The 13770-nt window shown below is 44.5% G+C and overlaps 1 protein-coding gene across 5 annotated transcripts in view; it reads right to left on the bottom strand.

The window, feature by feature from the left end:
• LOC128045818 (ubiquitin carboxyl-terminal hydrolase 40-like) overlaps window positions 1-4001 on the bottom strand; it is an 83162-nt gene extending 79161 nt beyond the window's left edge. For all 5 annotated transcript variants that reach the window (XR_008199160.1, XR_008199161.1, XM_052638288.1 and 2 more), the window contains exons 1-2: window positions 3919-4001; window positions 2630-2844 (exon numbers count right to left, since the gene is read on the bottom strand). Coding sequence is in view for 3 of the 5 variants with exons in the window: in XM_052638288.1 (XP_052494248.1) it covers window positions 2630-2825 (196 nt within the window). In the remaining 2 variants the exon portion in view is untranslated. The remainder of the gene's footprint in view (window positions 1-2629; window positions 2845-3918) is intronic.
• Between the last annotated feature and the right edge of the window lie 9769 nt (window positions 4002-13770).

Here is a 13770-nt window from a genome sequence, read left to right on the forward strand (position 1 = left end):
TTGGTGGCTTTCAACTGCCTATGGCAATGGGTTCCAAAGGCCACATGAATAGAATTAGGAAATATGTAATAGGGTTACAACATTTACAAGCCACAAGTGAGACTGTCAACCACTCTTTCATAAGGAGCACCTTTAACTCTGAGATCATGCCTTTCTCTTTTTTGGTAAGAAAATATCTTTTCTGCATCAGGGGTACTGGCAGATGGCAGTGAGCTTACCTGGAAAAGAAAAGTTGGTAACCCACTGCTGGTCTCCAGCATTTTCTTTTAATTCAGTGTCTAGGAATGCCACCCAATGGGGCACATTTGAATCCTTTGGGAAGTCTGTATTCAGACAGGAGCTCCTACTGGGAGACTCTGATATACTTGAGGGAGAAGGGATGAAACAGATATTGTCTTACACTGAAAACCACTACTGCCTTAGTGATTACTGTTACATTCTTCCTGAGTTTCCAGCAGGAATTGGAAAAAACAAAAACTACATGAAGGTTGTATACACAAAGGTTAAATCATAAAAACCATAGAGAGACTTTTACAATCATCTCCTATTCCCAGCTACACTGACCTGGGAGTACAGGGGAACCAAAGCTAGTTCTGCTCCTTTAAAAAGGATTCCAAAAAGTTTCCCTTCATTCTGTCAGTCCTTACCCCTTTCCAAATTACACTTCCCCGTCAATGAGCATCAGGATTCATGCTAAGCCTCAGAAGTGCACAAGTCACACTAACGTGTCAACCCATGTGCTTGGCCAGCCACCTGCTTTGCTAGAGGGCCTGGGGTTTTCAGTCCTATCCTTGCTTAGTGGTACTCTCAGCGAGCTGCCTGCCTTCCAAAACAACCACCTTTCTCAGTCTTTTTGGATTATTTATGAAAATATTTTTTATATTTTTATTGGGTATAGTTGATTTATATACAACTATATAACAGAAGAATGTTGCTAGTTTCTGCAGTATAGTAATCAATTATATAATCTCTTTTAAAGGATAATTTTCTACTTCAAGTTGCTCTTTTAATTTCAATTATACTCAAACTTAGGAAAGATTTAACCTCCCTAAGAATCTGCTTATTCATCTTGCAAACTGTTAATGGTGGAATTACTGAATGCATTAGGGGGGATATTCTGATGGAGTGGATGGAGTCCAAGATGAGAAGCAACACTCTTAAACCCCAAATTCAATGAGAAGCAACACTCTTAAATCCCAAGTTCAATTTAAACCATTAGAAGGGCCTAGGAAGGGGTTGATGATAATTATACACTAAATCTCTGAAGGCAGGAAGTCTTTGTAAGCTTAGAAAACAACAAAAAACGTCACAAAACTTTGCTACATTTGGTAGTAGTGGGAAGGGGGTGAGATAGTGAATAAAAGCTAGGATGCCTATCCTCAGAATATGGAGACATGTGAGGAGCTGCGCTACAGTCATGGAGCTTTGTAGCTGGGGACCCTCCAAGGCCATGTGAAGGTAGAAGAATATTAAGACTGACATCCCTGCAGAGGAAGCTAGTTGGCAAAGAAGGGATCTGGGGACAAACATGTGAGAAAAATAGGGGCAAGGAATCAAGGGTCCAAGGAGGTAAGCAAGCTTCCTGCAGGTGGTTTCTAGGAGATTCCCCCTAGATTCTTAAAGTAAATCTGTTAATTGAACTGTTTTGACTGGGTTTCTATTCCTTGCACATGGTCCGTTACCTAACACCCTGTATCTCTAGAATTCAGAATTTTCAGATTTTAGAAAGTTATTATGAAAAAAGGGTTATATATGTTAACATTACATCCCCAGGAGAGTGTGGGACTAATAGTATCTATTAACCAATATTAAAACCTTAATATTCCTGTAACAAATGTATGACTCACGTGAGATAATTAAGACTAGAAACAGTTTCACATCAGGTCAAGGTCTGAGGCCAAACAGGTTCAGATGATTAGATCACATTGTTAGAATTTTCTGGATTTCAGAATTGCAGATAAATGACTGTAGTTTGTATGAATTAATATGACAACACCTCCCCACTCCAAAGAGAAGCATATAACTGCATTGAGTAACTCCGGTTTAAGTGTTTATTTCTTTGAGAAGATAAAAAAATACAAATACTGAAACAATAATGAAGACTGGCCCTCATGACAAAATTGTCTTTACGTTGTATTTTAAATTATGCTATTTAGTCTCTAAGTCGGGTCCAACCCTCTTGCCACCCTATGGGCTGTAGCCCTTCAGACTCCTCTGTCCATGGGACTTCTCAGGCAAAAATACTGGAATGAGTTGCCACTTCCTTCTCTAGGGGATCTTCCCCAGCTAGGGATCAAACCTGCATCTCCTGCACTGGGAGGCAGATTCTCTAAGACTGAGCCACCAGGGAAGCCCCATATTCTAAATTACAGGAAGGAGTTACACAAGAAATACACTACTTAATTTTTAGTTTGTTACTGAACATTACTGTGATCATACAGAAAATATTAGTAATCTAAGCTTCACATTTCTCTGCAGAGAATTACCAATTTATGTCCCTCATAGAACAATGAACACATACTGTGGAAAACACATTTAAAATAATTCATCTACTTGTGATTCTGCATGATTAATTACATGTAGAGATGAGGGTACATATTACTAGCCAAATGCATGTAACATATCATACCTCTGAATTCAGGTGTGAAATGAAGAGTCTGAAGAAGGGAATTGAGGTAACAGGTTCCACCCTGATTTCTGATTCCACTTAAATTGGTGAATTCTCTAGGAGCAGGTGGCTCCAAAGCTTTGGTCTTTAATCTCTTCCCTTTTCCATTATTATTTGACACACTGGAATAATCTTCTTCAAATAGGTCCCCAAACATTGTGAAACTAAACACTACCCTTAAAAAAATATGACATGTTATAGAAATGTCTTTATTTTTAAAACAAAATTTCCCCACATCTCCCCCTTGGGAGATTTTAAGTTGCTCCTTAAGAAGTCTGGGCTTTGGAGGCAGGCAAGACCTGATTTTTTTCATCCCTGTTCCACACTACCTGTGTGACCTTGGGCGAGTTTCTTAACCTGCGTTCCATGTAAAAATAGGATAACAACTGTCATGCAGGGTCATTTTTTAAAAAAATCAAATAATGAAAGGTATTTAGTCTATAGGGTTTAGCCCACAATAAATGACAGCTTTTTTTTTTTTTTTTTTTTTTAAGGCATAGTGATATCACTAGTGAAAAAAGAAAAAAAACCCATCAATACACCTAATCAGCTGAGGTGGCAAAGTCAATCCTAGATTCTGAGCCGTTGACAAGAGCCTGGGGACAGTGAATCACTTCCCCAAATCTCTGCTTCTCACACTCCTTGTACCAGATTGTGACAGCTAACAAAGTTAAACGGAACAAATTAATCCCTACAGGAATTTAATACCGGCCCCAAAGCTGGAGAGCCCGGAGTTTCACTCGGGGGAAAAAAATGCCATTTAAGTCATCGGGCCTCAAAGGCTCACAATATTTATCCAGTGATCTCGATATTAGCTCCTGGGACGTCAAGCATCCGCTCAAGGTCTCACTCACATCGAGTGTGAAGGGTTCCTTGGAAGATGAGAATCGCGAAGGGCCTAGCCCAAAGTGACAGGAAACGCTTAAGTAAAATTATTTTTCTTTTCAATCCGTTCCTCACACAAAAAAAAGGAACGTGAAAGTGTGGCCTCGAGCGCGTGGTTTGGATTCCGGTCTCCCTCACGCCACGGCCGAGGCCAGGCCAAGTCCTTCCAAGCCACCACGGAGCCTACGGGCGCGAGACAGAAGAGGTCCCCGCGGCGCGGAGCCGCAGACTCCCCACGCCAGCACACCGTATCTCGGGGCCGGCCCGAGCAGCCACTCGCCTCGCCCGCCTCAGGCCGTGCCGCCCACACAGTCCCTATGCCCGCCTCGTCCCTCCCGAGAACCCCGGCCGCAGGCCCCACTTACAGCCTAAAGCCCAGACCCCCGCCCCGGACAAAACTCGAAGCGAAACAACGCGCAGCAACGCGGCGCCACCATGACGGCGTATGCAGTCCTCCCGCCGCTCCGTGCGTGAGCAATTTATGGAACGCGGGGACTACTTCTCCCAGGATGCCCTGCGGGACCGCGGGCCCGCCGCGCAGGATCTCGTGGGTAATGTAGTTCTTTTGCTTCGAGATTTCGGCCGTCTGGTATGATGGACGGTGTTCGCTTCTAGTCTACTGGCAGATTCGCGGGTTCGCTGGATCAGGCGGCCCCTCATTCATTTACTCTTTAAGAGAGTGTATTTATTGCTGCTCGCAACTCATATTAGTTAGAGAATACAAAGATCGCTTGTCTTTTGGCTTGACTGATGCCAGGTTACTTCAACCTTGGAAATATTTGTGTAGAGCTTCAAGGGTGCCGTGTACTTTCAAAGACATTTTACAAGTGTATCTCCAGTGAAAAGTGTTCCACATAACTTTGATCCTTTATAACGTCCTCAGTATTTGTTTTGTCTGCACCAACTCTATATCCAAGAAAGGAAAGTGTTAGTCGCTCCGTCGTGTCCATCTTTTGTGTCGGACCCTATTTGCCTATGGACTGCAGCCTGCCAGGCTCCTCTGCCCATAGGACTGTCCAGGTAAGAATACCGGAGTGGGTTACCATTCCCCTCTCCAGAGGATCTTCCCAACCCAGGGATGGAACGCGGGTCTCCTTCATTGTGGGCAGATTCTTTACTGTCTGAGCCGCCAGGGAAGACCCTCATACCCCAAATACCTCAAAATCATGCTCTTTTGCCCGCTTGAGCATGTTTGGTGGTCTACTTTGATAGGTTTTTTTTTTTTTTTTTTTTGGACTCTGCTGGCATCTCCTGTCCGATCCAGCTTCCATCCAAGAACGAATGAGGCAGACGGGGAGAAAATCATTTTGACTTAAGCTAAAGGTTTCAGAGACTGAGAACAGCAATAGTGATAGAGAAAGTCACAAGGCAGGAGTGGAAGTGAATGCCAGCCTGAGGGACTTGTGTTTGGAACACAGGAGGGACATTTCCGTGGTTGTCATGTTCAGAATTGTCAAGAGGGAAAGCACTGGAGGCAGGGAACCAGCTAGCGGGCTGAAGGTCTAGCCCAGGAAACCACAGTGGGAATTGCCGGTTCTCAAGTCTCATTTCTCTGGGCAGCCTCCTCTTCATGACTCTCCTCCCTGGCTCTGAGGCACTCTATCCTGCCATTTCCCTTACTGCCTTTTGATCGCTTCTTCTTCGCCTTCTGTGCTTCATTTCCCTCTTCCTCAAATTTGAGTAAATATTCCTCAAGTTTCCATTCTCAGATCAAGAATGAGCCCTGGATTATTAGCTCCTGAGGATACAAGCTGACCCTTGTGCCCAGCTCTATCCCTGGCATCTCAACAGTGACTGGCTCAGTATAGGGATCTTAATAGATATGCGTTAAATGAATGAATGGTTTAGTAACACCACTGTCGTTTCCAGGTCTTGGAGCTGTATTTGAAATTTCATCCTTTCCGCATGAAGCAAATCATTTGTGACTCAGAGTATTGCCTGGGCAATGCTTGTTCCATGGTTCCCTCTCTTCCTGTCAGATGCTTTCTCATTGAGTCTCATCCGCTTTAGGATGGCAACCTTTTAGGGTGGACTGCTGCTTTATCCAGCCCATCCTGCATGTCACTATGAGATCGTCTGAAGCTCGCCCCAAGCTTATGTTTCTTTACCAAAAAGGCTTTGGTGATTCCTTGGTATCTACTGCAGAAACTCCTCCATGGTCCAAAGAGTCTTCATACTGTATTTCTTGTGACTCAACTATTCTCCAGTTAAAGTGCTTCCAAATATGCCATATGCCTTTCTGCTGCTGTGACCTGAATTGTGTCCTCACTGCAAGGGACATCCACCCTCCCAGATTCTTGTCACTCCATTCATTATAAAGTGACAGTTCAAGTCACTCAGTTGTGTCTGACTCTTTTTGACCCCATGGACTATACAGTCTGTGGAATTCTCCAGGCCAGAATACTGGAGTGGGTAGTCTTTCTCTTCTCCAAGGGACCTTCCCAACCCAAAGATCGAACCCAGGTCTTCCTCATTGCAGGCAGATTCTTTATCAGCTGAGCTACCGGGAAATCCCTCCTTCATTATAAGTTCGTCTCAAACTCTAAATCATCCATCTGAAATTTCCATCTTAAAATTTTCAGAGCTCTCTAAACAAAGTATGATCTTCCCTTTCATCCAGGCTGCAGGATGATATGCTCCTCTCTGGTAACCCATGTCGCTGACAAAGTCAGATACGCTCTTTTTGTCACTATCTCCAAGACAGAGATTGAACCCGATCTGCCCTGTAGCCCCTGCAGCAGTCCACACTAAAAATATTAGTTGCATTTTCATTAATAACACTAACATACGGAGATCCAGCCAGTCCATCCTAAAGGAGATCAACCCTGAATATTCACTGGAAGGACTGATGCTGAAGCTGAAGCTCCAGTACTTTGGCCACCTGATGCAAAGAGGTGATTCACTGAAAAATACCCTCATGCTGGGAAAGATTGAAGGCAGGAGGAGAATGGGATGACAGAAGATAAGATGGTTGGATGCCATCACAGACTCAATGGACATGAGTTTGAGCAAGCTCTGGGAGATAGTGAAGGACATGGAAGCCTGGCATGCTGCAGTCCATGGGGTTACAAAGAGTCAGACATGACTTAGCCACTGAACAACAATGTGGCTTTTTAGTTTATGGTGAAAATTTAAATCTTTTATTTGCTCGACAGAGAATTGAAGTTGGATCTTTAAAGCTGTTGACTAGACTCTGGGCCATAAAAGTTTCACCCAAGTGTTTTTAGCATGTAAAGTGCTGCTCAAGGAAGATTAATGATGCTTTTTAAAAGTGTGAGCATTTATTCTGTGCCAGGCAAGTGCAGAGGGTTTCCAAACACTATCTCATTTAATTCTCATAACACTCCCATGAGATGGGTAGTGATGTCATTCCCATTTTACAGATAAGGAAACTGAGGTACTGAGAGGTAAATAGTTTCTGCAAAGTGACACAGCAAGTAAGTCTCAAACCAAGACTTGAACCCTGTTGATCTGGCTCTAGGAGCTGTGCTCTTAACCACTGATCCTATAGCAGTGAAAAGGAAAAAAAGAGTAATGAATTTTTCTTTTTTTCTTTCCCTTTCCTGAGAACAAAGAAGACTAAAAGAACTTTGAGCAGACCTGATTATTCCTGGTTTTTATTTTAAGTGTTCCTAATTTATAATCGATAACTAATTTGCTTTCCTCAAAACTACATCCTGCACTTACTACCCTCTTATTCTATGCTAAATACATCTTGTGCTTCACTATGCTCTCTTCAGACCACCATTGGTAGCTTTTTGCATTTCAGAAAGGAGGTGGCAGTGCAATAAACCAGAAACAAACAGACCCAATTACCGGGCTACCTGGCAGCAGTTATGACTGTTTTTGAGACACAATGCAAGAGGAAGAAGAATGCAACATTCTATTAATATATGATCCCTCAGATTCCTCACGTTGGGGCATAGTTCCTGAGGTGCTAAACTGCTGTGTTTCCCCCTTGGTCAGCTGAGGGAGGGACCCGGGTGAGAGAAGGTGAGGAGATTTTAGTCCATGAATTGGGGCCCACCAGGTTGTGTTGTGTGTGTTCAGTCGCGAAGTCGTCTGACTCTCTGTGACTCCTTGGACTGCAGCACGCCAGGCTTCCTTCTCCTTCACTATCTCCTGGAGTTTGCTCAAACTCCTGTCCATTGAGTCGGTGATGCCATCTCATTCTCTGTCACCCCCTTCTCCTTTTGCCTTCAATCTTCCCCAGCATCAGGGTCTTTTCCAATGAGTTGGCTTTTCCCATCAGCTAGCCATAGTATAGGAGCTTCCAATGAGTATTCAGGGTTGATTTCCTTTAGGATTGACTGGTTTGATCTCCTGGCAGTCCAAGGGGCTCTCAAGAGTTTTCTCCAGCACCGCAGTTTGAAAGGTTAGCTGACCTTAAAACTCTAGCCCTCTAGCCCTTAACACTCTAGTTCCTGATTCTGGGCCTGGTGGAAAATTTCTCTTCTGCTATCCACTTTCCCCTTGGTGCTCTACACGGGCGTCATGAGCAGGGCCTGCTGATGCAGGCATCACACCCAGAGGCCCACCCCAGCCAAAAGTCCCCCAGAGATCCCACAGATGTCTGGGGACTCACTTCTGAAAGCATTCATTGTTAGGGGCCAACCATTCTGAGGCTCATGGTTACTTTTGCACATTCTTTGGGATTTTTGCCACAAATGGTTGGAGGGAGGGAAAAAAACCAGGACCCTGGCCTGAAAAACTTGCAGTTTTATTTATCAGTATTCTTTGTTTCCCTGTGTATGCTGTGTTACTTAATATATTTACTATATTGATTTCTACCCAATACTATAAGCCAGAATCTTTCATACTGAAGCTTATGTCTTATTAGTGAGTTATAAAATCTATTCAAAGGGGGTTGTGATCAGCATTTTAAAAGAGAGAGAAAGGACTCCCCTGGTGATCCAGTGGTCAAGAATCTGACTGCTAGTGCAGGCAACATGGGTTTGATCCCTGGTCCAGAAAGATTCCACATGCCCCGGAGCAGCTGGAGCAGTTAATCCTGGGAGCCACAGCTACAGAATCTACCTGAAAGCTGTTGCCTAGTGTGGTCTGTGCACCTGGAGCCTGTTCTCCGCAACAAGAGAGGCCACCTCAGTGATAAGCCTGCGCACGGCAATGAAGAGTAACCCCCACCTGCCGCAACCAGAGAAAGTCCACTTGCAGCCATATAGTAATAAATTTTAAAAAGAGAAATGTAAAGAGGTAGGATTCGATTGAATAAAAAAAATCGGAGTAGTAAGAGTAAAGGTTGTTATGTTGAACTTTTGTTTCTGATACATAGATGCACCATTGCGTAGTCAGTTCAGTTCAGTCACTCAGTTGTGTCTGACTCTGCGACCCCATGAACTGCAGTATGCCAGGCCTCCCTGTCCATCACCAACTCCCGGAGTCCACCCAAACCCATGTCCATTGAGTCGGTGATGCCATCCAACCGTCTCATCCTCCGTTGTCCCCTTTTCCTCCTGCCCTCAATCTTTCCTAGCGTCAGGGTCTTTTCAAATGAGTCAACTCTTCGCATGAGGTGGCCAAAGTACTGGAGTTTCAGCTTCAACATCAGCCCTTCCAATGAACACCCAGGACTGATCTCCTTTAGGATGGACTGGTTGGATGTCCTTGCAGTCCAAGGGACTCTCAAGAGTCTTCTCCAACACCACAGTTCAAAAGCATCAGTTCTTTGGCACTCAGCTTTCTTTATAGTCCAACTCTCACATCCATAAATGACCACTGGAAAAACCATAGCCTTGACTAGATGGACCTTTGTTGGCAAAGTAATGTCTCTGCTTTTGAATATGCTGTCTAGGTTGGTCATAACTTTCCTTCCAAGGAGTAAGCGTCTTTTAATTTCATGGCTGCAATCACCATCTGCAGTGATTTTGGAGCCCAGAAAAATAAAATCAGACACTGTTTCCACTGTTTCTCCATCTATTTGCCATGAAGTGATGGGACCGGATGCCATGATCTTCGTTTTCTGAATATTGAGCTTTAAGCCAACATTTTCACTCTCCTCTTTCACTCTCATCAAAAGGCTGTTTAGTTCCTCTTCACTTTCTGCCATAAGGGTGGTGTCATCTGCATATCTGAGGTTATTGATATTGCTCCCAGCAATCTTGATTCCAGCTTGTGCTTCTTCCAGCCCAGCGTTTCTCATGATGAAGTCTGGATATAATTTAAATAAGCAGGTTCTCCCTTATCTGGGGAGTATACGTTCCAAGATCCCCAGTGGATGCCTAACGCTATGGATAGCGTGGAACCCTGAATGACGTTCTTTCCTCTGTGTATGTATCTATGATAAAGTTTATTTATAAATGAGGCACAGTTAGAGAATATCCAGATGGTCAGCATCACTACTCTTGCACTTTGGAGCCATTATTACATAAGGGTTATTTGAAAACAAACGCTGCAGGACAACAGTGGTGTATCTGATTACCCAAACTGGTTGCTAAGTGACTAATAGGCAGGTAGTGTAAACATGTGTGTACAGCATGGATTCTCTGACCAAACAGATGATTTACCTCCTGGGCAGGACAGAGTGGGATGGTACAAGATTTCATCATGCTGCTCACATTGGTGCACCATTGACAACTTAGGAATTGTTTATTTCTGGAAATTTCCATCTAGTATTTTCAGACTGAAAACTCAGAAAGCAAACCCACAGGTTACTGGGGACTTCTATTCTGAGTTGCAGTGTTTATGTAAAATATCACTGGGGGTCCTGACCCAAGTTGTTTAAGAGTCACTGTCTTCAACCACCTATAGACCATGCAGCAGCCTCTGCAACACAGCCAAACTTTGCCCACGGCAGGCTCGTAGGGAGGACAAGACTTTCAGAATACGAGAATAAGAGCGTAGAGCTTCTATTCATATTAGTTTCCTAATGCCTAACAGCTTTATTGAGGTAAATTGGCCCATGATAAAGTGCACAAACGTGGCACACAGAATTTGAGGAGTCTGTGGGCTACAGTCTATGTGGTTGCAAAAGAGTCAGATGTGACTTAGAGACTAAACCCACCACCACCACTAGCAGGCATACAGGAGAGGCTCAGGCAAACAGTTTGTTATACTTAGAGGTCCTAGAGACGAGGCCATGGCACCCCATGCAGGGCCATATGGAGAAGCACCAGGTTCGGTCGGGAGGCCACGGCCATTATTGGAGTTTTCGTGGAAAGACAAGACAGGGAAGGGCAAACAGGTTAGGACTGGCAAATCTGAATGATTTTTACAGGCTCTGTGTTATAAAGGTGGTCTCTGTCCGTCTAGTCAAGGCTATGGTTTTTCACATATGGATGTGAGAGTTGGACTGTGAAGAAGGCTGAGCGCCGAAGAATTGATGCTTTTGAACTGTGATGTTGGAGAAGACTCTTGAGAGTCCGTTGGACTGCAAGGAGATCCAACCAGTCCAGTCTGAAGGAGATCAGCCCTGGGATTTCTTTGGAAGGAATGATGCTAAAGCTGAAGCTCCAGTACTTTGGCCACCTCATGCGAAGAGTTGACTCATTGGAAAAGACTCTGATGCTGGGAGGGATTGGGGGCAGGAGGAGAAGGGGACGACAGAGGATGAGATGGCTGGATGGCATCACGGACTCGATGAACCTGAGTTTGAGTGAACTCTGGGAGATGGTGATGGACAGGGAGGCCTGGCGTGCTGCGATTCATGGGGTCGCAGAGTCGGACACGACTGAGCAACTGAACTGAACTGAACTGAACTGGTTGCCTGGTCCCTAGGATGGTGAAGGCAGGGGAATGTTGCCACCTCTGGTTCTGGATTGGTTTGTTTCTGCATATCAAAGGCATGCTCCTAGATGGGCCTTATGCTGTCTGAAAATTGACCAGCCCATGGCGGGGGCGGGGGTGGGGGGGTAGTTTCTCCTCAGCCAGAAAGGTTTTCAAGATGTCCAAACATCATAATATACAAAAAACAAAAAGTACAGGAAGCATTGTATGTAGATAGGGTAGGGCATCCCCAGAAAGAGGGAACAAGGCATGGCTTTCTTGACAGAAGAAAAGCCAGTTTTGGCCTTAAACCTGGCTACAGTGTTTGTCTCACTTGAACAGGTCTCAGTAATTAATGTGTGTGTTAGTTGCTCAGTGATGTCTGACTCTGCAACCCCATGGGCTGTAGCCCACCAGGTTCTTTTGTCCATGGGATTCTCCAGGCAAGAATACTGGAGTGGGTTGCTGAAAGGAAGCTACAAGGCTCAAAATAGCCTGGAGTAAAAACTCCCCTCCAGGTCCTCCCCACCATTCTATACAGAATAAAGAACTTTCTCCCCTGAAGAAAGGAATGGATATTAAGATTGATTACGTTCAGCTCCCAGCCAATCTCAGTTTCCGACCAGTCTCAGGAATTCCTTGCCCCAGTTGTTGAAAGCTAACTAATCAAAAATAATCACGAGGGAAAACAGACCCCCTCAAACGATGTATCTCTGCATATACCTGTTCTCTATATATCCCTACTCTTTTGACTTAGCTCAGCAGCTGACTAATCTGACTGCTGCCCCTTCTCACCTCATTAAAGCTGATGTGTTCCTGTAAAGTGCTGGTCTCATTCTTTTTCCAAACCTCACCTTCTCTAGTTCTCTTACCTTACATTTTTGGTGCCAAAACCCAGGAGCTTGAGGTTCCTTCTCATTCTCATTCTCCACGGCCAGCTCTTCAGAGCGTGGAAACCTGCTGAGCACTTTCCCACCTAGGCTTTCAAGACCTCCTCCAGAGGATGCCCTGCACCTTCGTGAGTGGTACAAGCCCTGTGCAAGAACTTTATTGGTTTTCCATGTACCCCAAGGAATACTGGCCTCTCTCTCTCTTTCTCTCTCTTCCTCTGTTCTCTCCACTCTCTTTTTCACGAGACCAACCAACTCCAGGACAGAGGCCTTTTGCCATTCTACCTCCCTCCATCCACCACGAATTCTCACCTGACCCAGTAGCCCAGGTAAGCTCAGATGGTACTCTAGGGTGCCATAGACTATTGTCCTTTGTGGGTTCCCAGGGAACCCTCTGGCCTTTTTCCCTTTTTGTACATTCTCGACAAGGACATGCCTTAGGGGATTTTGTGCCAGAAACGAGGGGACATATGGGGACCTCTAACTTACTTATTCAAACAACTCGATCTCATCACATTCAGATGGCCACCTTGTCTCCAGGCCTTAGCTGCAACTACCTTCTTAATACCTGAAGCCCAAAAACTAACCCGAAACTCTCCTTTAAATGTATGCTCTCCTCATTCCTTCAAAGATTTACTCTCTCACCAGGCTTTCCTTTCTCTGCCCCCTGCTCGACTATAGATCCTTCACGCACACCTCCTCGACCCATCCCTTTCTTTGAACCAGAGATCAAATTGCCAACATCCGCTGGATCATGGAAAAAGCAAGAGAGTTCCAGAGAAACATCTATTTCTGCTTTATTGACTATGGCAAAGCCTTTGACTGTGTGGATCACAATAAACTATGGAAAATTCTGAAAGAGATGGGAATACCAGACCACCTGACCTGCCTCTTGAGAAATCTGTATGCAGGTCAGGAAGCAACAGTTAGAACTGGACATGAAACAACAGACTGGTTCCAAATAGGAAAAGGAGTACGTCAAGGCTGTATATTGTCACCCTGCTTGTTTAACTGATATGCAGAGTACATCATGAGAAACGCTGGACTGGAAGAAACACAAGCTGGAATCAAGATTGCCGGGAGAAATATCAATAACCTCAGATATGCAGATGATACCACCCTTATGGCAGAAAGTGAAGAGGAGATAAAAAGCCTCTTGATGAAAATGAAAAAGGAGAGTGAAAAAGTTGGCTTAAAGCTTTTCAGAAAACGAAGATCATGGCATCTGGTCCCATCACTTCATGGGAAATAGATGGGAAAACAGTAGAAACAGTGTCAGACTTTATTTTCTTGGGCTCCAAAATCACTGCAGATGGTGACTGCAGCCATGAAATTAAAAGACACTTACTCCTTGGAAGAAAAGTTATGACCAACCTAGATAGCATATTCAAAAGCAGAGACATTACTTTGCCGACTAAGGTCCATCTAGTCAAGGCTATGATTTTTCCTGTAGTCATGTATGGATGTGAGAGTTGGACTATGAAGAAGGCTGAGTGCCGAAGAATTGATGCTTTTGAACTGTGATGTTGGAGAAGACTCTTGAGAGTCCCTTGGACTGCTAGGAGATCCAACCAGTCCAGTCTGAAGGAGATCAGCCCTGGGATT

The sequence above is a fragment of the Budorcas taxicolor genome, chromosome 3 (assembly GCF_023091745.1).
Source record: "Budorcas taxicolor isolate Tak-1 chromosome 3, Takin1.1, whole genome shotgun sequence".
In the NCBI taxonomy this organism is placed as follows: domain Eukaryota; kingdom Metazoa; phylum Chordata; class Mammalia; order Artiodactyla; family Bovidae; genus Budorcas; species Budorcas taxicolor.